This window comes from Crinia signifera, chromosome 2, assembly GCF_055691185.1.
Source record: "Crinia signifera chromosome 2, ASM5569118v1, whole genome shotgun sequence".
Lineage (NCBI taxonomy): Eukaryota > Metazoa > Chordata > Amphibia > Anura > Myobatrachidae > Crinia > Crinia signifera.
The window spans coordinates 77,496,736-77,520,877 of NC_139218.1; the positions used below are offsets into that span (position 1 = coordinate 77,496,736).

At 40.7% G+C, this 24,142-nt stretch overlaps 1 protein-coding gene across 2 annotated transcripts in view; it reads right to left on the bottom strand.

Annotated features, from left to right (window-relative positions):
• Positions 1-5,044: 5,044 nt before the first annotated feature.
• The window catches only part of MOSPD2 (motile sperm domain containing 2), a 93,753-nt gene continuing 74,655 nt past the window's right edge, over positions 5,045-24,142 (bottom strand). For both annotated transcript variants that reach the window (XM_083172458.1, XM_083172459.1), the window contains exons 14-15: positions 8,214-8,316; positions 5,045-5,214 (exon numbers count right to left, since the gene is read on the bottom strand). In XM_083172458.1, coding sequence (XP_083028584.1) covers positions 5,068-5,214; positions 8,214-8,316 — 250 coding nt within the window. In that variant the 3' untranslated portion in view covers positions 5,045-5,067. The remainder of the gene's footprint in view (positions 5,215-8,213; positions 8,317-24,142) is intronic.

A 24,142-nucleotide genomic window follows, 5' to 3' on the forward strand; every position in this document is an offset into this window, starting at 1 on the left:
AAAGTAAGCTTTTAGGGACTACACATATTGAAGAGTTTAATAAAGGCTGTTCTACAACTGGAGTCTAATGAGTGCAATTAGGAAGCAGCACTGACAGAACAGTCTAATAAAATAATAATGTCCAAACACAGCAACATTTTCATTTAAATATTCAATGATACATGGAGTTATAGAAATTTTAGTTATTTTAGGCTGCTATTTATAAATAGACAGCTATATCATTTTGTATAACTGATATACAATTATCAATCATTAGGTTGCATTATCTTCCTTGGCAAATCAATAAATAACTCTTCCTACCAATGACCATCTGGACTTATTTCTGTAATTTTAATATTACAATTTTCCTAAACGTTTGTTAATATTGAAAAGGAGTTTTGGCTTATTTTCAAACTCAGATCCCAGATTTTTTTTTTTTAATCATCTATAGAATCTTTGAATCCTGTGAGACCCAATAATATATTCGAGCTGTAAGGCAAATTAGTTGCCGTTTCACCATGGAAGTACTCTTTACACACAGATGGTGGTACTCTTACAGTATGTTGCTTCCAGGTGAAACCTTATGCAGGTAGCTATTTTTTTTTAAACCCAATCATTTATTAATTACTGGATCTATCCTGTAATGAAACTATTCAAAGTTTGAGTAACGAAAAAAATTGAAACGCATCGTTTTATTAACAAAAATATACCAAAGATCGCCTGAAATACAATCTATTTATTGTTAACGTCAAAGAACTAGCTGAAGTTCCATAGAGATTAGTATCTTTATATCTGATGTGGGTCTTCACACCACCGCTATCCTGTAACGCATGCTTAGGCAGCCACTTATTTATATTATGAACTAGAACTTCCCATTGCCTACAGTAAAGCTTTATATACAGCTGTTTGGGAGCATTTCTATATTTGTAGACTTTTCACAAATATCTTAAATATCACACTGTAACACCTGCTGCATAAAATGGATGAAAATAAACCTGAGGTTATACTTGCTGAAAAATGTATGACATTTGTACATTTAGCCTTCCTTAAATGGACAAACAGAACACATATCTAGAAACAAAAGATTTACCTGTCACCTGCACCCAGTTTATGCAGCCTATTAAGTTATGCAATGTTACTATATAAAAATTCAGAGGAATACGTTTTTTTTTTTTGGTTCCCACCTATAAGGATTATTTGTTATCCACATAAATAGTGTTATGCCAGTGCACTGGGAAGCTTTAGCAGGAGACACACTATACTGTTATAGAGGCACCAATCCCACAGTATTGGCTGTGCAACTAGTAGAGACCTGTAACAGGGCCCAAGTGCAATCAAAGATTTAGGGGGATATTCAAATCTCCCGCAGCCATTCCCAAAGGGGGAAATGGCAGCGGTCTTCCTCGACATCATTCAACAGGGATCTCGGCAGAACGTGCCAGACTTCACAAGCAGTCAGGGACGGTTTGCAGAGTAGCCCGCTGATTTCTGGGAGCTTCTCACAGCCACGCCCCCTTCTCAAGGCTCGGCAGGCGGGACATTGAATCCCGCCTGCAAAATCTCAGTCGAGCCAAGCAGAGAACGGGACAGCCCAACAGTCGTGACACTACATTGAATACCCCCTTATTTGGTAAAAAAATATTTTGGCAATAAAATAGATAAAACCCCATTATAAAGAACAGACAATGGGCCGTATACAACTTTTACCAGCCGTCCCTGCTCCCATATATGCTTGACGGCAGTATTCAGTTGTTTCTGACAGAGGCAATGCTAACATTACTGCAGTTCGCAGACATCACTTTAGACAGACGATCAGGCCTGATTAAACAATTAAATATGGCCCAATGTTAAATATAAATATGCATAGTAATTGTTAAGTGCTATGTAACTTCTCTAGAATGTGTTTGCCACAGTTTAATTCTATAAAAGTGGAATACAAAAGTGTTTTTTAAAGTCTTTAAAATGGCACTGCTTGACAAATGTATAAAAACACTTTCAAACTGCAATTTTCTGAGTAAAAGTAGCAGGGTTCAACAAATTGTTGTCCAAAAAAAGTACTGTTACTTCAATCTTTGAAAAGCACCAATTCTTTCTTCACTTTAATGAAATGACTATCAAAAAAAAAAATTCTTTTGTTTTTACATTTCTACAAATCACAACTACAATTGTGTCAGATTAAATATTTACACAGTGCCATATATAAGAATATCATGTTTTGGAAAACTTTTGAACGTAACTGAAGACCATTTCAGAAGTAGTCCACGTTCATAAAATAACCAGTAAATGCTAGTTCTGATTCACCTCTAGATTTTTTTTTTTTTTTTTTACCATTTCAAAAATTCTAGTAAAGTGTCACTACAAATATTATAAAACAATGTTAAATGACAGACTCCCTTTAACTAACATTAGCTCCTTTGAGTTGTATTCGGTTTTAAATTAAGATAAAATGTACAATACAATTCCTTTCCTATGCACTTTCCTAGTACAGAAAGCAATCATTGGCAATACAGCATATTTTACATACATTCACATTTGAATACTACTTTTTATTTCACAAAATGACGAAGTAATCATCTAATTCAGCTCATTTATAATAAGCTGCACTTGATCACTGGCGACTATAACACTTACAATCTCAAACATTGTACATAGCTTCTAGTTCCACCATCAATGTACTTCTTTACCATATTTTCCCATATACATATATTCCCAACAGAGAATTTGGATCAATTAATTATTGACATATATTGAGTCTGCATTTTCTCTTCACAATAAGTGTTCTATACACACACACAAGGTTTTTTTTTCTCAACGATTTAGGGAGAGAAATTGGTGGAAATATAACAAATCATAGGGACCATTATCATCCCTTTAGCAGTATTTCCAGAACTCAAGGCATAATAACGATACAGGTTTTTAGGATATCCATTTTTATGCACAGATGGCATTTTCAAATTGACTGAGGTAAAAAATTAAGCCACCTGTGCTTAAGCATGGGTGTGCAGACTATGGGGGGTATGCAATCCATGATCACGGCTGTCGATCTCTCCCAACAGCCGCGATACTGTCCCATTTGCGGTCTGATCGACTGAAGGACGACAGACGGCACAAAGGGGGCGTGTCGCGAAAATGGCCATGGATTGGCGATCTGCGGCCGGGATCCCGCTTAAATGCTGTTGATAAAGACAGCATTGAATAGGGAGCCAAGGCTATTTCCCATGTTGGAAATAGCGGCGGCAGATTGCATACCCCCCCTATGGCTCCTCCCCTGTAAATCCACATAACCTGGACTGTTAAGGTGCCTTGATGACAGAGTTTGGAAAATACTGCCCTATAGCAACCGGCATGGAACACTGGCCAGAATGAAAGAAAATGAAACATGTTTAAACCTATTGAGGTTTGTGTGAAAACCATCTCACTAGTGGTAGTTCCGGCTAATGCATTTATTCAGTGGCTTCTGACTAGATGTCTCTTATGGAAGTTAGGAAAAACATGTTTTTAGCACTTTTAACATACATGAATTTATGCAATAGTAATCCGTGTTTTGCGTATCATTAAACACCCCACAAAAAAATACTCATTTAGAGACGTCACCAAGAAGAGCCAATGCAATAATTATATGGAGGGTCATAAAGCAACCTTACAAGTTTCCTATCAAAGATCCCATCACAGTGTACCAATATCAGTATGCAGTAATACGCCTTTTGTAAAAGCTGCCAAAGTTCATTTAATGCAACAAATATCAATTTGTTAGTAAACGTATTCTTAACCCTTTGAGTGCCGACATCTCAGTGGGAGCTGTGCAAAATGTCTGCTAAAAATGCCAGCGTCGCTCACATTTGTAATATAAATTAAATAAAAAATGTTGTGTAGAAAAAAGATTATATTTCCTATAGAAGGTAAACATAGTACAGGTCATTATGATGAATATAAATGTTTTCTTGGCAATTTACACACCTATTTTGACAAATTCAATTGGCACTCAAAGGGTTACAACCAGGGTCTGAAAATGTACAGTCTTGCCTATACGGCCCGGCACTCCACTACCTGGTCAGCTGCCCCGGTGCCCTTCCACAGGGGGATGGGTATAGTAGAAATGAAGGATGGCACTCAGGAGACTTTTTAAAAACGTGCTGTATTAGCTGTGCAAAAAAAGAGACCAATGTTTCGGGGTGTGTACCCCTTTGTCAAGGTGCTAGTGAGAAGTTCTCACTAGCACCTTGACAAAGGGGTACACACCCCGAAACGTTGGTCTCTTTTTTGCACAGCTAATACAGCACGTTTTTAAAAAGTCTCCTGAGTGCCAAAACTAGGAAAGGTGAGTGCTGATGTTTAGTGTATATTGTTTATTAGATGAATTTTTTAATTAGTCTTATTGTGGTCACATTCTCTCATGCACCCTGTTTTAACCTATATTGCATAGCTTACTGTAGGTTTACCATTTCCCTAGATGATTAGGGACAGGTGTGTTGGTAACTGCTCACCTATAAAAGCACAGTCTGCTGTGAGCTTTACACCAGATAGCATGCCTGGAATCAAACAATAATGTGATAGCTATGTGTACTGTAGCCATTTTGAGCAATAGAGTTAGGACCTGCAGAAAAGTGGGGTCCCTTGAATGGGGCTGCAGGCTTAAATGCATTGATCAATTCATGAACTAAATCTCCACTATATATGTGTATATAAAAAAATACACTTCTGGCAGCTAGGACAGCATTTGGCAACTATATGGTTATCTGGGTAATGCCCGGCCAAATAAATGACAATTGTATTGAGAATATGCAGGAGGCATTCAGCTACGAAAGAAAATGTTTAAGAACCTTCATGATGTCTAAACAGAAACACAGACCTAAATCAATGTCCAAATTGTGATAGAGATGCATTACAAAACTCTGCAGGTTCAGGTGATTCTCCCTGTTGTCCTGACAAGTGTGTTAATCAGATTACAGTGTAGTTATATTATACGCAGTACAGCGAAGGCCACTTTGGTCATGTCACAAGATACCTTTCACAGGAAAAGTATACAGACCATTTCTTGTGTCGAATAATCAGCACAGGCAGAATGTTGAGTGTTAAACACAAATTGTTTTATCGGCTTGGATCCTTCAACATGTACATGCCGGCAAAGACTATGGCGAGTAAAACAGACAATAAAAAGGCTATTATGTGTTGGTACCAGACACAGTGTCCAATCTGTTCTTCTAGTCTTCGATTTGTTTCTAGTAATTGATTCAGCTGAAGGGAAAATAAGAAGAAAGAGACAACTGGGTAAACCTATTCTGTTATTGCATGGTTTAGGTCCCAGTGGTAACAATATCATAAACTTATTTTTGACATCACTTATACAGCGCACATTTACTCTAACACACAGCAACCAACTAAACATTTGACAAGATTTAAAATAGAATTATAGGACAATGGCTGCAGCGGTTGATTCATGGAAACTCTGGTACAATAACAAAACAATTGTTGTTCACGGAGTGATGGTTTTTGTCACCTAGTGTGCCAACTACCTATGCTCAATAAATAAAAGATTAATAATGTCCCTCTAAATCCACTGATCAACTGCCGGCGCTTTGGGAATCATGCATTACAAGGAATGCCTCCTCCTGTGCTTAACATACACTGCTACAACCCACCCCATTAACAAGCGCTGTTATCAGCGCTATCCACTTCCGCCAACCACGAGGACCTCCGCTAACCGGAAGTATAATGGCCGGATGCTTCCGCCAACCACGGAGGCTAGATTAACATCTATACGATATATATAACACAAAAAAACATCACTTTGAGACAGTGGTCTCCCAGATGCCTGTTATATCTGTGCCCATATACGCTGGCTACTATCTGAGCCATACATTCTCGAATCTTCTAAAGACAAATTGTGAATGTCATATCCGGAGTCATGTGACCAGTCCCGATCATGTGACCCGATCACATGACCACTGAGTCGTCTTTTAAAACTTGTTTTTCTGCCTTTACTGTGTATAATAGACTTATATACATTCCTCCTGTGCATGCCTACCACATGTTTGTTTTTAATGTATTTGATATGTATTTCTATCAGTATTTATTGTAATGATTATTGAAGTTCCCACACCTGCAATCATGGGAACAATTAAATCAGGGTATATATACAGGGTCCTTGGACAAGACCCCATACCCAAGCTCCTGATGAAGACGCGAGCTAGCGTCGAAACGCGTTGAGCAGCATCCAGTATCTCTCCACTGCACCTTATTGCCGTTTGCACAATACCAGGACTGCACTATATCCTGCACTTTATTCCGGACCAGTTCTACCATTGTTCCCAGGACCTTTCTATTTCAGCAGCTATCAGCAGTGTCATGCTAGGTATGTTTATACCAAAAGGACTGCCATAACAAACCTGCTTTGATCACCTGGACTTACTGGGCATTTTATCCGGATTGGGACATAACATATGCAGCTAAACCTTTAAGGAGACATTCCACCTCCCCCCATCTCCCTCTGGTAAATATAACGTGCTGGTGCAAAATATTGTGGAGGCTATTTACATCAGAGAGCCTCTGTCCTAATATATCCATTGTTTTTAATGTATTTTTATTGTTCATGAATTATTATGAGAGCTCTCATTGAATTATATTTTTATTAATAAATGTTATAAATATTCACATGTGGTAGTGTATATTCTTCAGATTAAGGGGGGTATTCAATCTTCTGGTCACGGCAGACGAGCTTGCTCGCCTGCCGTGACCCAGTCCCGTTCTCGGTCAGCTCGACCGAGAGCATGCAGGCGGGATTCAATGTCCCGCCTGCAGCGGGACGAGAAGGGGGCGTGGCCGCGAGTTGCGGCCGGGAAGTGACGAGCTGCAGCCGGCAGCTCGTCACTTCCCGGCTGTTCTCGGCAGAACGAGCCCGACAGCTAGAGATGTCGGGCTCGTTCTGCCAGGAAACCCTGTTCAATGCTGTCGGGGAAGACAGCATTGAATAGGGCCCGTCGAGCATCTCTCCCACGGGAGATGCTCGACGGCGATTGAATATCCCCCTTAACCTAGCGCTGTACACCTACCTACCTTTTTCTTTTGCCTATATATAATTGGGAGAATTACACACTCCCCGTACAGCAGCTTTGGCTGTGCCTGTGGTTCTTCTCTTTTTTCTTTACAAGGAATGCCTCCTTGTGTATTACAGCTATATATATATATATATATATATATAAATATATATATATATATATATATATATATATATATATATATATATATATATATATATATATATATATTTTTTTTTTAAATCTCAGGCTGACTAAAACTGGCGTCACAAAATGTAAAAGCTAAAAAAAAAAATTGATACAGGTTGAGTATCCCATATCCAAAATGCTCGGGACCAGGACAATTTTGGATAACGGATTATTCCGTATTTTGGAATATTTTAATATTTCAATGATGTATTTTGAAGTATCTTGCATGTATGCTGTATAAACACATAAAATAAACAAATATATTTTATTACCACATAAAATGCACACAAATATATTTTATTTGTTCAAAAAACAAGGTTTCAAAACATGAAACAAAATTTGTGTACTATCTCAGATATTGAATTTGAATGCCAAGCAATCATTTTCTTGTACATATATAGTGCCAGTTACATATCATGTCCTCAGTAGTGCTGTTACATATGTCCCCAGTGAGTTTTTAGCAAAACAATTTTTTTTTTCCCACTTTCTGGAAAGTATGGTTTTTGGAATAATTTGGATAACGGATATTCGGATACGGGATACTAAACCTGTATATGAGAAGTAATATTTATCTGGAGTAGTCCAGTTTCACTATACAGATTGATACATCATTGCTCCAGGTGCACCAAACAGTCCTTTTTGGCAAGCCAGGTCCCTAGTGTCAGGTTTGTTTGTGTTTTAGCAAAAATAGGTATTATTTGCAATACAAGATGCTCCAGGAGACACTGCTGACTAATTTGATATGACAGCCTATATCTGTGTGTGAAGTACAGCTGCTTTCTTCCATGCCAACCTCCTTTGTAATGACTCAGTCGCACAAAGATACATGAGTGTTGGTCAAATTAATCAGCAGAGTCATCGCCTTGCAACGAAGTTGCAAAATAAAAAATGTTTCGCCCAACCTACCACTACATGGCAGGACTAGAAGGTTCTGCTGAACATACAAGGAGGCTAGATGTAAGTGGACACATCTGTATATAAAACATTACATTTAAACAGAGTGAGTACTACCTTAAAATGCAGATCATCGCTGACTAAAGGAGACCTGTTCAACGTATTTTCTTTTAATAATAATGTGGATGGCTTGTTGGTTTCAACAACGTGACATCTTAACCTGTAAGAAGACAGAATGATGAGTCATGTTGGAGAAATAGCTCTATATGCTGTAAGTAAAATTATTATAAGTACTAATAGTAGTAGTACGTTTATTTATAAGGCGCCACAAAGTGTCCACATCGCCGTACATTGCAAACAAAATGCAAGGTAACGTACAGGGTGTGTTGATCAAATACAGCATAAATAGGGGTATAGCTGGTAGAACTAAAATCAGCATCAGTTCTGAAGTAGGTGTGGAAATAGTCGAGGAGACTGAAGATGAAGTAGAGGAAGGGAAGAACTGGGCAGGAGCACTGGTGAGGTAAAGAGGTAGGGTGAGTACATGAGGAAGGAGGGCCCTACTCATAACAGTTAACAGACTAAAAGGAGTGGGTGGACGAACAAAAAACAATAGGATAAGTAGGAACGGATGGAGGGGAGGGGTAAGGTAGGCAGGATAGGAGGAGCAAAAGAGGTTAGGAGGAGGAGGGATAGGATAATCGGAAGAAGTGGGTTTTGAAGGAGCGCTTGAAGGAGGTAAGGGAATCAGAAAGCCTGATGGGTGGCAGGAGGTTGTTCCAGTGCAGGGGGGCAGCAAGAGAGAAGTCTTTGACACGGGAGTGGGAGCAGGTGATTAGGTGAGAGGTCAGTCGGTGGCGGAGCGAAGAGGACGGGAGGGAGTGTGGATAGAGATCAGTGAAGAGAGGTAAGGAGCGGTGGAGGAGGAGAGAGCCTTGTAGGTGGTGGTGAGGAGTTTAAAGAGAACCCGGAAAGGAATGGGGAGCCAGTGAAGAGATAGACAGAGGGGGAAGGTGGAGGTAGAGCGGCGGGAGTGGAAGATGAGCCTAGCAGCAGCATTAAGAATGGATTGGAGACGGGCGAGAGGTAGCCCAGAGAGAAGAATGTTGCAGTAGTCAAGGCGGGAGATGACAAGTGAGTGAATGAGAATTCTGGTTGCGTCAGTGGAGAGGAATGGTCTGATGCGCGAGATGTTGCGGAGGTGAAAGTGGCAAGTATTAGTATAGTATATCCTATACCCTTACACAAATTTTGAATTGATCAAATGGAATGCATTTATATCTCCGCTGTCGGGGCGGAGTTAGGATTAGGCTGCAGGCATGGAGGTGGGTTGTTAGGGTTTGGCAGCAGGAACGGAGGGGCCAATGATTAGGTTAGGTATATTTAGCGTAACTCTGTTGAGATTCCCTTTATCGGGATGCCGGTCTCTGTATACTGACCATCGGAATTACTTCCGCTGGTCATCCATTTGTATTCCAAACAAATGTATTGGTTTATCATATTATGGAGAGTAAGTGTAATTTACGGCCTGCTTGAAGGATAGGGGGCGCTACGTGCAGCCTTCAGATTATATCAAATCACCATCACTGCTATGGCCTGCATGTTTTCTCCTCCAATACAGTCTGCATTCAGAATATATAAATTCAAAATGTTTTCTAGTGTAACTCTATTACTGTCTGTAACCAATGTAATTAAAAGTTCCAATGTGTCCAGCACTGCAAATACTACTACTTCTCTGGTGCGGCAAGCTCACCCGGCTTGACAATGGTGGACGGCGGTGAGGGAGGCGGACGGCCCCCAGTGCAGCAGCTTACCCCCCCCGGCCTAGAGACAAGTGGTAGTGCAGGTGGCCGCTGACCCCACCAGAAGGATGCGGGCCTGGAGCATAGCCATATGTACCTCCGTGTCTCCTGTCTAACTATACTGTCCCTGCTTAACTGATACCTATCTGGCTGTTGCAGTGACCAGTGGTGCCGCTGATGGCTGCCTAGGCGCTGTGCAGCTCGGCGGGTACTTGTTCCCTTTGAGATAACTGTACTGTCTCTGCTTATATTGTTCCCTACCTGGCTGCTGCAACGACCAGTGGCGCCGCTTATGGCTGCCTAGACGCTGTGCAGACATGTAATGTCTTAATGCAATGTATGTAATGTCTCCCCCCCCCCCCTCCCCCTGGTTGATGCTGCACCGTAATCCGCAAAAAATCCAAGTGTGCGCAAGCATACATGGCCAATAAAGTTGATTCTATTCTATTCACACTTTGAACTTTCAAGCTAACATTAATTAAATTGACAAAAAAATAAATAAAAAGCAGCTTCTCCATCTTACCGCTCTATTCGTTATACAATAATGGTAACCAATTATGAGTTTCAACTTAATTAGCTCCCACTACCGGAAAACTTCGGGCCCTAATTGAACTTTAGAAGACTGGGCAGAACAAAAGCTTTTTTGAACTCAATACACTCATATAATCTAAAAACCAAAGTAACTGTAAGTTATAGGATTCTATTGGTTTTCTGGCACTTCATTCTCTTTTGTACCCAATTTTAGTTCCTAATAGCCTACTATGGATGTAACAAATAATGAAATGTATTATTTAGCATGTTACATGTGGCCAACATAGGGGGGTATCCCAATTATACCCCTTTAAAACATCTAATTATGTTATGTTATTTTCATTTATTAACAACCCACTGCTTTTTTTCTTGTGTATTGCAGGAAAATGATATATATTTTTTCCTTTGGTTGCACATTTGTTTTTACAGTGTGCTCTCTCTCTCTCTAGCAACAATGAAGTTATAGATGCAAGTGCAATGTCCAATTAAGAAATCTGACCTCAGCCTTCAGGCTCTAATGCAAGATTTGTTAGTATAGTCTACTTGACGATTTACTGTACTGAGAAGCAGCAACATGCCACAGACGAGAGACTTATACCTCTTTCACACCAGAAAATGCAGGGACTTACCTGGGAATATTGTCCCTGGAACATGCAGGGACATTCTCGGGTTGGCCCCTTTCACACCGGCCTAGTCCCTGCATTTTCTGGTGTGAGGGGGCAGCAGGTGGTGGGGTCCAGACTGTGGGGATACGGCAGTGGCAGCTGAGCACTTGCAGCGCTATTTGCCAGGCAGCGGGGCGGGAGAATTTGGAAGCATTTTGTAAAGATTGGCCGGACGCCGATTGGATGAGAGCAACCGGTCAGTCTTTTCAAATCCAGCAGCTCTTCCCGCCTGACAAATAGCGCTACGAGCGCACAGCTGCCTCTGCCGGATCCCCGCAGTCTGGACCTCACTGTCAGACCCCGCCGCCCGGATCCCTGTACCCCGCAACCCACTGTCCAGATGGAAGCAAGCCGGGTAAGTACCCCTGACACCGGCCTGTTTCCCAGGCTGGTCCAGGGAGCAACCCTGCTAACTAGCAGCGTTGAATTCCTAGGAAATTTTCCTGGGAATTTGGTCTGGGAACCTTGCACACCAGTGCGAGTCGCGGGTTGTTTCCGGGGCCAACCTGGGAATTCAGGCTGGTGTGAAAGAGGTATTAGGGGTAAATTTACTAAGATGGGAGTTCTCTTGAAGATGGATGTTGCCCATAGCAACCAATCAGATTCTATTTCTTATTTATTTAGCACATTCTTGAAGATAATAGAATATTTGCTATGGGTAACATCCCATCTTGTGTGAGTTGTGCTGCTGAGTGATATAGTTAGTACAGATCGCCCATACACACATAGCGATGTGTACTGAGTGATCTGTGCTAACCAGTGCTTTCTTGAGCACATACAAGCGATCTATCTAGATCTTGATTGCGTTAAAGATCTGAATGGGGGAAGGCAACGTGTGGGACCGCACATCGCCATCATTAGAGGACAGTGGTTCCCAACCTGGGCTATTTGTACCCCTGGGGGTACTCTGCAAACTGGCTAGGGGTACGTAAATATAATTTTGATAATGGCAAAAGTAGTCTCCCAATGGTTGAAGAAGTCTCCTGTTGCCATGGAGATGAATCGGTGGACCACTTCTGGTTCCATCTGCAGTCTCATCAGCGTCTCCTCAGACAGCAGAGATTATCTGCCCTGTGCTGGAACAGGTGGAGGAAGAATCAGCATTAATCATACATGTGTTAGCAGGAACCCTGGAGACAGAACACAGCCAGCGGTATGTGTCCTCCTTAAGCATACCACTCACTTCCACTCCACTCGTAAGTACTGTGGATATTTCACATTGAGGTACTCATAAACGTATGGGTTAATCAAGGGGTACGGGAGAGAGAAAAGGTTGGGAACCACTGGTATAGGGCATACACACAGCAATTTGTGCTTAAGTTCTATGCAATCTAAGCAGATCACTTAATAAACAGCCCAAAATCATCCTGCATGTATACCCCCTAAGGAGCATGCCTGATCGCTAGCTTTCACCCCCAGCTCATTCACAGTATCAGCAAGTAGCGGATATGTGAATTCCTTTAGTTTTGTTAAATAGTAGATGGAGACAAACTAATGATAACGTTATAGTACTTAACATTATATTTCTTATATCATATTAGACTTGCTAGCCAGTATTAAGTATTGCTGAAACGTATTGTATCTCTCTCTTAGACTGCTGAAACAGTTAAATTTAAATGTATATCTCTTTAAGTCTAGTTTCCATTGGAAAAACTAAACATTACTGAAAATGGGCCCCTTCAATGTAAACTAAGGTAGTACAGAAATGTATGGTGCCTCATATGTTTATACAAAAATCATATGTTCTGCTTAGACTTATGGGAAATAATCTGCAAGAGTCAGCATAATATAGAAACAACTCCCAGTCTATAGAGCTTCACTCCTTTAATGGATATAAGAGATACCATTTATCTTACGTATTCTTACGTTTCATGTCGAACCAAAGATTTAATTGTTAACCCCACTTTAGGGGTGTGTTGTATATGAATATGTTTTTGTAATAAGCACTCCTTTTATGGGAGTAAAGAAATGGTGTCTTTATGTATAAAAAGGCAACAGCTGATATTAAAAACACATCTCCTTCACCATCATCTGTCTGACGGTCAGCGTAACTGTGTCGTGTGATTTCCAAGTACTGAAACTTTCCTGGGGCTCAAAAGACAAGTCATCATTTGGGGATCTCGTTCGGGAATGAAAATTTGAAGGAATAGAACTGTGTATTGTTCTCTGCTGAAGCTACGTTACATATCTGAGTGAGTACAATCTGTTTTTAATTATAAGACTGCTTTGCTCGCTCAGATCTGTTAGTTACCTATGTAGTAAGCAGAGTATAAATATACATTTAAGTTCTTCCTTGTAGACTTCATTGTTATAGAACCAGAGGTACTTCGATATCACACAACATTAAGTATAGCTGTAATATGTTTGTACTGTGATTGTACTGTGTTTGTATTGTCATTGTTTACTGTATTGTCAGTGTCTACTGTGTGTCAGTATCTGTATGTTTTATGTTGGATGACTGGACGCCATCTTCACGAGGCGTGACTGATGATCGATAAACACTGAGTATTACTTCTGGTTAACGCTCAGTTGAAAAGATCTAAAGCGTATTTGTTTGTTTGTCTGTTTGTCTGGTAAACACAATATAAGTCATAAGGTGTAACAGTGTTCACAAGACTGTTAAGCCTTTCTTTGATAGAAGCTGTAATAGGCAGGACCTGGCTTTCATCAAAGACTGACCCTGGCAGTCAGTTTGAACCAATTAGGATACAGCCCTTATGAAACTAAGTGTGTTTTACGTACATGTTAAGTGTTGCCTGATTGTCTGTCTATGTGTCATTTAAACATCAATAAGCGTAAGGTGTAGTTGAAGACAGACCTGTCTTAAGACATTTTTTAGTTTTTTCCTTTTTTTAGCCTCTTGTGATGTCTTGTGTTTATGTCTCTTGCTGTATCACGTAGAATATGTTTTAGAATATAAATGCAGCATAAAGTGTCATGTCCCCAACTTTGAATATATAGAATCACATGTGCTTGCAGTAATACAGCAAGTACTTTTAAAGTAATACGTGGAAGTATTGGTCTAGAGAGACAGAGTTTACTTTAACAGTAGGGTGTCATATTGCAAGAGGCTCTGCAACAGTTAAATGGAGAACATTACCCAAGCTGCCTTGAATTAGTACCAATAGAGAAGTGGATATTTCCAATAATTTGCCCAAACACTTAATCTGGGTTGACAAACACACAAGATAACATTTTGCAGACTTTGTTAAGTGACCAAACAAACCCACACGTCAGCAATTGTTATAAGCAGTGGAGAAAGTGCTTAGATAAGAAAAACAGACATGAGTACTTTGCATTAAGGACACAACACGCACCAGTTCATATTTAAAAAATACTCAGAACAGGGTGTCTGGCCATGGTATGAAAGTGGTGTTATTATTATTGTCCTGATAGGTGGTTATGATTTTTTGTTGGTTTAGATTGAAAACAGGGAACTGTAAGCCGTATTCACATTAGACCCCAAACCAATAGTGCACAGTTGCTTCTCTCTGCACAACGTTATACACTGCTTTCCGCAAGTGGATAAGGCCACGCCCAGAGGGATTAATTACCCCGATGGGAGGAAAAAGTGGAAGGTTCATGGAGTGCACTCCTTTACAGGTTGTTGCTATGAGAGAAGGTAAGAAGGCGATCAAATCGATCGATTCAATCTTACGTAGGGCCAATTTCCCGAAGGATGGGACTTTGGATCCTGACGCTTGGAGACGATTTCAAGTGACAAACGCACATTGGCTACAGAAAAAGGGTTATAATGATACAGTTAATATATGGCTTACAGTATCACAGGAATTAGAAGATGAAAAAAAGCAGAAACAGGAGTTATCATTTGAAAGTCCACCACCATATCATTTACCTAATGCACCACCACAAGTAGATAATCAGGTAGATAATGCACCATTTGTACACCAACCCCCACAGGTAATTGAACAACCCCAGGCAGCTGGGGAACAGGGCATAACAGAAGTAGACTTGCTCACAGCAGGGGGCACCACATCCACAATTACAACATCAGGTAGCAGTACTACTGGTATAGCCAGGTCAGGCATGGGGATTGGGGAATTGTACCCAACCTCAGATCTGCAATCCCTTAAAATTGGAAATTATTATCCACAAAGGAAGTGTCCAATATGTATGTTTTGTATACCAGAGGGAGACACAAAATGTTCAAATTGTGGGAATTGGGTAGGGTCAGAGGCTTTACCATGTGACCCAGAAGTGAGATCTGTAACAAGGTTAAAAGATTACAATCAGAGTCCACCCAGAGAAGGGTTATCTGAGGCTAGGACACGCAAACAAACAGAATTTTATGGTAATCCAGTTCCTAGTGATAGGCCTGGACAGCACCCAGTCAAAATATATAGTCTTCCACGAAGTAGAATGTCAGCATCACAATCAGATCCGTCTATGTACCCAGTTAGAGTAACTTACCACCCTCAAATGATTACAGATGCACAGGGACATCAGGTACAGCAATTGGTTGAGAGACAGAACTATGTCCCATGGTTCGCATCTGACCAAATGAAAGTTGTAAATGATTTACCTGATATAAGGAAGAATTCCTTAGAGTATGATAAAAAAATCAGACAGGCTATTATCATACACAGACCATGTTGGGTAGATTTAGAACAGGTTGTAAGAGCAACCGCAGGTACAGGGGAATGGAATGTAATACAGACTTTGCCAAATGTTGCTGTTGATCCCCTTCACCCCGGGTTACCAGCCATAGTGGATGTACCACAGAATAAATACACAACAGAAAGTGGGGTGCAGCTAGGGGACAGGGTAACTCACAGATGTCATAGATTGGCTGCTCAGGCACCAGCACAGCCAGATATACAACAGAAGCAAATGACAGTAAAGGAATACCATGACAAGGTTGTTACTAAGCAAGAGAATGAAGGTTACCCACTTGACAATCCAGCCAATGAAAGACTGTTTAAAACTAAGTTTCTGTATGGGCTTCGTCCTGAAATGAGAGCTCAATTGCTTGTTATACGACCTGAAGTTAACTTTATGGATATAAGTGCAATCTTACAGATTCTGGAAGGCCTGGAAGATGCAGAGAGAGAGAAAAAAGAGAAGAACAACAAGACGCCAATTATTCAGGTTAATGTCGTTCAACCCTGGAACAAAAAAGACCCTACTAGCGGTCCAAAGATGGCAGGTACCAAACCATCAGTGGTAAGACCGGTACAACGTGATTCTGAGGGGAACGATGTTACAGGCAGATGTTATTTTTGTAAAAATTTGGGGCACATTAAAAAAAATTGTCACAAATATCAACGATGGCTACAAGGCAAGAACTTGACAGATGGCTTGCCTTACAAAAAACAGGCATGACAATTTCAGTCTCCAAAAGGCGTAGCAGCATTTCATTTTGAAGAAAAGATGAACTCTCCAAAAGGTATTGTCTCTCTCACTCTTCCCACAGGACACACACTTGAATGTCTAATTGATACAGGTGCTAGTCTCACTGTACTGAGAGAAGAAGAAGTTCCAAGTGAGCTACTGTCCAGAAACACTATACAAGGTACAGGGTTGGGTGGACAGCCACTTCCACTTAGGAGAAGTAAGCCAACCTCTTTACTTGTTAATGATGAATGCACGCCTATACCGATTGAATTTCTTACCTCATCTACATGTCCAGTAAATTTGTTGGGAGCTGACATTCTGCAATTAATGCAAGCATCAATTGAATATACAGAGACTGGGATCAAATATAAATCCAATATATCCAAAGACTTACTACCTCAAATAGATGCAGCTGTGTATGTATTTCTTTCCCAGTCATCTATTACAGATTCTGCTGAAGTTATCCTCCCAGACTGGATCACATCCCAAGTACCGGACAAGCTGTGGTCTAAGGGAAAGATGGACACTGGCAAGCTGAACGTACAACCTGTCCAACTACGATTAAAGCCAGGAACAGTACCAGTATCCGTAAAGCAATATCCACTGAATCCTGATCAAAGAGCCGCCATCACCAAACAACTACAAGCTTATCTACAGTCCGGCATCATCGTACAATGCAGATCTCCATGGTCTACTCCTTTATTTCCTGTGAAAAAGAAAAGTATCACAAGTTCTGAAGAGACCCAATACAGAGTGATTCATGATCTAAGAGAGGTCAACAAGAGACTGTTAATTAATTGTCCCATTGTGCCTAATCCACACACCTTGCTGAATCAGATCCCACCATCAGGGGCCTGGTTCACGGTGATCGATCTGGCGAATGCGTATTTCTCGATACCTATTACTAAAGACTCTCAAGAACTGTTAGCTTTTACACATGATGGCAAACAATACTGCTGGACAAGATTGCCTCAAGGGGGCGCCACTAGCCCCAGTGACTACTCTGAAGCCATGTCACTGGTTCTCCAGGCTTGGAGACCCTTTTACTCAGAAGAAACTCAGCTTATCCAGTATGTTGATGACCTCTTGTTGACGACAACAACTCAAGACAAATGCCAGCAAGAAACAGTGTCCCTACTCAAGTTCTTGGGAGAACAAGACTGCAGGGCTTCAAAAGAAAAACTACAGCTCTGTATGCAAAAAGTTGTCTTCCTTGGACATTGTATCTCTCAAGGCATCAAACACCTGACAGAAGACAGAAAGAAGCTAATACTGCAAGCCAAGATTCCAAAGACTGTTAAACAAGTCAGGTCATTCCTAGGCCTGGTGGGCTACTGCAGGGACTGGATACCTCTTGCATCAGTTTACATGCAAACATTATACAATGCAATCAAAACAGATGGTCCGCATCCAACAGATGAAGAAATGGCTCAAGCGATTCAGCAATTAAAGTTGGCCATTGCCTCTTCACCTGCCCTAGGCCTACCAGACTATTCTAAACCTTTTACCTTGTATTGCCATGAGGAAAAAGGACATGCTTTGGGAGTGTTAACACAAAGCCATGGAACAAGACAAAGACCTCTTGCTTACTATTCCAGCAGGCTTGACAATATCATTCAAGGATCACCTACATGTATTAAAGCTGTAGCAGCGGCTGCTGTATTGAAGGATAAGTGCATAGACATTGTTCTTAATCATGAACTAACCATACAAGTGCCACATGCTGTAACAGAAATCCTACAACAAGCAAGAACCAAACATCTTTCAGCAGCTAGACTCACCAAGTACGAAGTGTCCCTATTGAGTGCAACCAATGTGACAATCAAGAGGTGTCTCACTCTAAATCCAGCAACGCTTCTCCCCGCCCTGTTGCCAGAACAGAAGGAGTATGAACATCAATGTTCACAAGGAGGGAGAATATCTACAGCAGCTCAGAGAATGGAAGTAGATCCAGAAGGTGAAGGTGAAGGTGAGGACAAAGATGAAAATACTTGTACTCAAAATTTTTCTCATGACTGTCTTGCTTTGATGGAACAAGAAACCCAGACATTGCCACACGTCCAAGATATGCCGATACCCAATGCTCATTACGAACTATATGTTGATGGGTCCAGATACTATGAAAATGGCACACCCTACACTGGATATGCCGTCACTACCGACACTGAAGTAGTAACTTCTGGAGCCCTACCAGCACACTTATCAGCACAAGCAGCTGAACTTGTGGCCCTTACTAAAGCATTGGAGCACGCAGAGCATACAACAGCGAACATTTATACAGATTCCAGATATAGCTGGGGAGTGACAATGGACTATGGGTTAATTTGGAAAAGCAGAGACTTCAAAACAGTTACAGGTAAACAGATACAACATGCTGACCTCATTAAAAAACTTTTTCAAGCATTAATGAAGCCACACAAAGTTGCCATCATCAAGATTCAAGCACACACAAAGAATCAAACGAAAGAAACAAGAGGAAACAATCTTGCAGATGCAGAAGCTAAGAGAGCAGCAAAAGCCCAGCCAGTAGAAAAAAGACACTACTTGGTTGTGACAGAAACGGAAGAACCACAACACATGGCAGATATGCAACAATTAAAGAAATTCCAAGACCAAGCAGGTCCAGTGGAAAAAGCAGAGTGGCAAAGGAAAGGAGCAGCAAAAGATGAAGAAACAGAGCTCTGGAAAAAAGATGAACTGTTATGTCTACCCAGAGTACTGTACCCAGCCATGTGCCAAGTCACTCATGGACAGACCCACCTTGGGAAGGATCAAATGACTGCCATTACTAAAGAGAGATGGATTGCTCCAGGATTCCAATCGGCAGCAGCACGTCACACACAAGCATGCTGGATCTGTGGAACAAGCAATCCAGGGATAAGAGTAAAAACTCCACAAGGGGCAATACCAAAAGCAACAGCTCCTTTTCAGAGACTGCAGATTGACTATATTCAGATGCCTAAGTGTGGAGTGTATGAGTATGCACTTGTAATAGTCGACATCCTGACTAAATGGGTTGAGGCTTTCCCCGTGGCAAAGGCCACAGCAAGGAACACCGCTAAGAAAATCCTCTCAGAAATTGTCTGTAGATATGGTGTCCCAGATGTCATTGAGTCAGATAGGGGTACACACTTTACAGGGGAAGTAATGAGACACATAATGCAGGATTTAGGTATACAACAGGCTTTCCACTCGGCACACAGGCCTGAGGCCTCTGGCTTGGTGGAGAGATCTAATTATACTTTAAAATCCAAGATTATGAAGGCAATGAAGGACACAGGTAGAACATGGGTAGAATGTTTACCTCTAGCACTTTTTAGCATGAGGACCATTCCTCACAAAAAGTCAGGATACTCTCCATATGAGGTCCTATTTGGTAGCATACCTAGGATAGGATGTTACTACCCACAAGAACTTGTGCATAAACATGCAGATCTAACCTGTTATGTAAAAGAACTAACTAAAAGACTAACCCAACTTCATGTTGCAGCTTATGCTTCACTTCCAGACTCTACAGCAGAGAACAATCCTCATCATCTCCAGCCAGGAGATTGGGTATATCTCAAGAGACACGTTCGGAAATCACTTGAGCCCAGATATGATGGTCCATTTCAGGTTCTACTGACTACACCAACATCCGTGAAGCTAGAGGGAAGAGACGCATGGGTTCATGCCTCCCATTGTAAACAACTACTAGTTAAGTTTGGAGATGCAGTTTGCTGAAATGTTATTGGGGCCCAAATCAGATAAAAGTCTATGGGGATGTATTATGTGTTTTGCAACCACAATAGTGGCAATAATATGGTTATGTACAGTACTAGAGGTACCAGATTATGCTAATAACAACAGTACAGTACAAAGCACCTCCATAGTCTATCCCAGACCACATTATGTGAGAAAAAGGGAAGTAGCAAACCCTGATCATGAATGTAGAAATTTACCACACATCTCAAGGTGTATTTGTGAGTATTGTAAACAGTCACCTGAGGAGACATGTATAGAATGGTGTAAGGCCCCTACTGGAGAAAACCGAAATATGTTGTTGCAATTACATCATTTGGTAGGGAATGCCCTTAACACTACAAACTGTTGGATCTGCTCACAAGGTCCTACCTCAGGAGGAGGAGAGTGGACATTTATCCCCATCACATATGAAGAATGGGCACTATTTGAAGATAACCGTGCAGATAGTGAACCATTCAAAGCATCAGTTAGCCAATACTTACGCAAGGAATCCCCTAAACTGCTAGCACACCTAATTACCCCAAATGTATCTTTTTGCATTGAATTGAAAAAAAAGAAAAAGGGTGAAACCATACTTGGCTATAATAAACAAAAGATTTCCCCCTCAAACACCTACTTAGGAACATTTCATCCTTGCTCAAAGGCCCCTTTTAGAGTTGGTAGTGCCCCTGACACCTTCAAATCAGGAGTACCTCCATACCAAATGTTTTTAACACCATATGAAGATAAACCTGCACTAAGGGAAATGTTAAATATTGGAGTGTGGCCAGGGCCTGGATTCCCTAGTTGGATGAATGAGACAGGAAGCAATCCTGACCAGTTCATAGTTAATGGTACAGTAGCAGGAAAAGGATTGATTAACCTAAAACAAATGTGGGATAGCATACCTCCAATTCTCCCAAATAATTTGTATTTTTTATGTGGGAAATACGCCTACAAGTGGCTTGTTTATGGTGACTATGGAAATTGTACACTAGGACGCATAGTACCTGCAGCGCAAGTGATAAAGCATGAAGATCTAAAAAACATAATCAAAGGCCAAGAAGGCCTGGTAGGGAAGTATAATCCCATACACAGGGACAGAAGGGAAATAAAAGAAGCAGGGAAAAAGGCAAGAAAGCTAATCTACACACCCTGGCATGAGAGAATGGGATTTTTGGACCTATTTGGGTCAAAATCATATTATAGAGTTGAATCACTTGCAATGTTATTAGATAACATTACTGAAATATATGATAACACCTTCAGATATGTAGGAAGAGAAATTCAAGAAGTAAAAAAAGAACAGTTACAACACAGATTAGTTCTGGACCACTTAACGGCACAGACAGGAGGCTATTGTATGACCTTATATACTCAGACAGGAATATTGTGTTGTACATTTATTACCAATGAGACTGACAATGCTCAAGAGACAATAGAAAAACATATACAAGAGATAGAAGAGGAAAAACGGATTTATGCCACTGAGCATAATACACCTGACACTCTAGGAGGAAATTGGGGCTGGCTATCATTCTTGAATCCATCCACATGGTTTTCAGGAATCAGTGGATGGTTTATGGGAATTCTCATGTTCAGCCTAAAAATTATAGGATTATGCATACTGGTTTATATTGTTGTCAAGATATTGATGTGTGTTTTCTCTGTCTGTTTGAAACAGTGCCAGTCTGCAATAACTACAACCAAGTTCAAACAACTCATATCTGGACGGACACAGAAAGCAGAGGATCAGTCTATTCCGATGGATGTGAGCGAACGGCCAGTTGCCCTCTGACAATGGGGAGAAGCTACCTTGTTCTCAGGGCGATAACCCACTAGAACCATCTGATGTGACTAATCCTTAGCATAGTGTAGGCAGTTTGTATTGTAAGATGTCCAACCACTATGAGTTTTTCTTACATTTATAATAATTTTTTTTTGTGTTTTGTTTACTACTGTATGTAAACAATGTAATCTCAATTGTAATGTTTAATTATTATAAAAAGGAGGGAGAATGATAACGTTATAGTACTTAACATTATATTTCTTATATCATATTAGACTTGCTAGCCAGTATTAAGTATTGCTGAAACGTATTGTATCTCTCTCTTAGACTGCTGAAACAGTTAAATTTAAATGTATATCTCTTTAAGTCTAGTTTCCATTGGAAAAACTAAACATTACTGAAAATGGGCCCCTTCAATGTAAACTAAGGTAGTACAGAAATGTATGGTGCCTCATATGTTTATACAAAAATCATATGTTCTGCTTAGACTTATGGGAAATAATCTGCAAGAGTCAGCATAATATAGAAACAACTCCCAGTCTATAGAGCTTCACTCCTTTAATGGATATAAGAGATACCATTTATCTTACGTATTCTTACGTTTCATGTCGAACCAAAGATTTAATTGTTAACCCCACTTTAGGGGTGTGTTGTATATGAATATGTTTTTGTAATAAGCACTCCTTTTATGGGAGTAAAGAAATGGTGTCTTTATGTATAAAAAGGCAACAGCTGATATTAAAAACACATCTCCTTCACCATCATCTGTCTGACGGTCAGCGTAACTGTGTCGTGTGATTTCCAAGTACTGAAACTTTCCTGGGGCTCAAAAGACAAGTCATCATTAACATCCCCTGAGGCGTAGCTAGCTCATAAAAGGTACTGTTTTCTATGAACATGGACAACACAGCACCTACCACTGTAAGAGTTTATGGGCCAGATGCACTAAGCACCAAAAATTATAAAATGGAGACTGATAAACCAGCCAATCAGCTCCTGCCTGACATTTTTCAAACACAGCCTGTGACATAGCAGGTAGGAGCTGATTGGCTGGCTGTTTATCACTCTCCATTTTGTCCCTTTTGAAGCTTAGTTTATCTGGCCCTGCACCTGAAAACATTTGATGTATTGAAGTCAGAGTTTGACAACCATGAGGGATGTTGGTTGAACTTGGATGTGTGAAAAGGAGTAATAATTTACAAGGCATGGTATTACTCTGCAAATGATTGCCCCTTTAAAAAAAGTCAGAGTTCAGCCGACATCCCCAGCCAAACTCAGACGTAATTACATCCATCCTTTTGCCTTTAGATTGCACGCCAATGGCAAATGTTCACTGTTTATAGCTTTTTTCTAAGGTTTTAGATTTGACTACATGATGGAACCAATTCTGAGCTGTACACTGCTGTGGGTGATTTGTCGCACAGTAGTAGCGTCAGTGACTGAGTCGCCCACTTTGATTGTTTTTATATGCTGTAATAGTGATTTGTTTGTCATAACATCAAACCGTTGATTGCACCAGCCCTATGGTAGGTGCAGATCATATATATGAGAATGGCCTCCAATGTGGTTGAGGAAGCATCAGTCTTTTCAATACAATTCTTTGTGCAAATTTGCTACTGCGACTCTAGGCAAACACAATGAGGACACATGCACAGTGAGACTGGGATACATCTGAGCAATATTTGGCTAATGCACCTGCGTCTGACATGGACATAGCCGTATCTGTTTAGTACCTTGCCTCTCCTGAGCTGGTGTAAGGGGACGTATACTGGAAGACTAATAACAGAGATGTCCAGTAGATAAGCTTTTATGCCTTTATGCTGACTTGCAACAACAGAATTGGGTAAAATTATAATGAACATAAGTCTAGTGACCTCTTGCAGACGTCCCCATATTTACAAGTGTGGACCTCGGCGCCCAATGCATTTACAGGCTGCATACTGATACATGAAATGCCTGCACTTCAATGAAGCATAGTGCCCTATTACAAGCAGGTAATCTATACATTTCCTCAGATCAGATATTTTACCTTTTCAAATCTATCTTTTAGCATAATGGTCCTTATTCTGGTTGACATGTAAGGCTGCGACATTTGCAGCTTTGCGTGTCATCTATGCGCCGTCCACACGAATGCCCGCCCTGCTCGCATGCCGAATATCCCCGCAAGCATTCGAATGGATG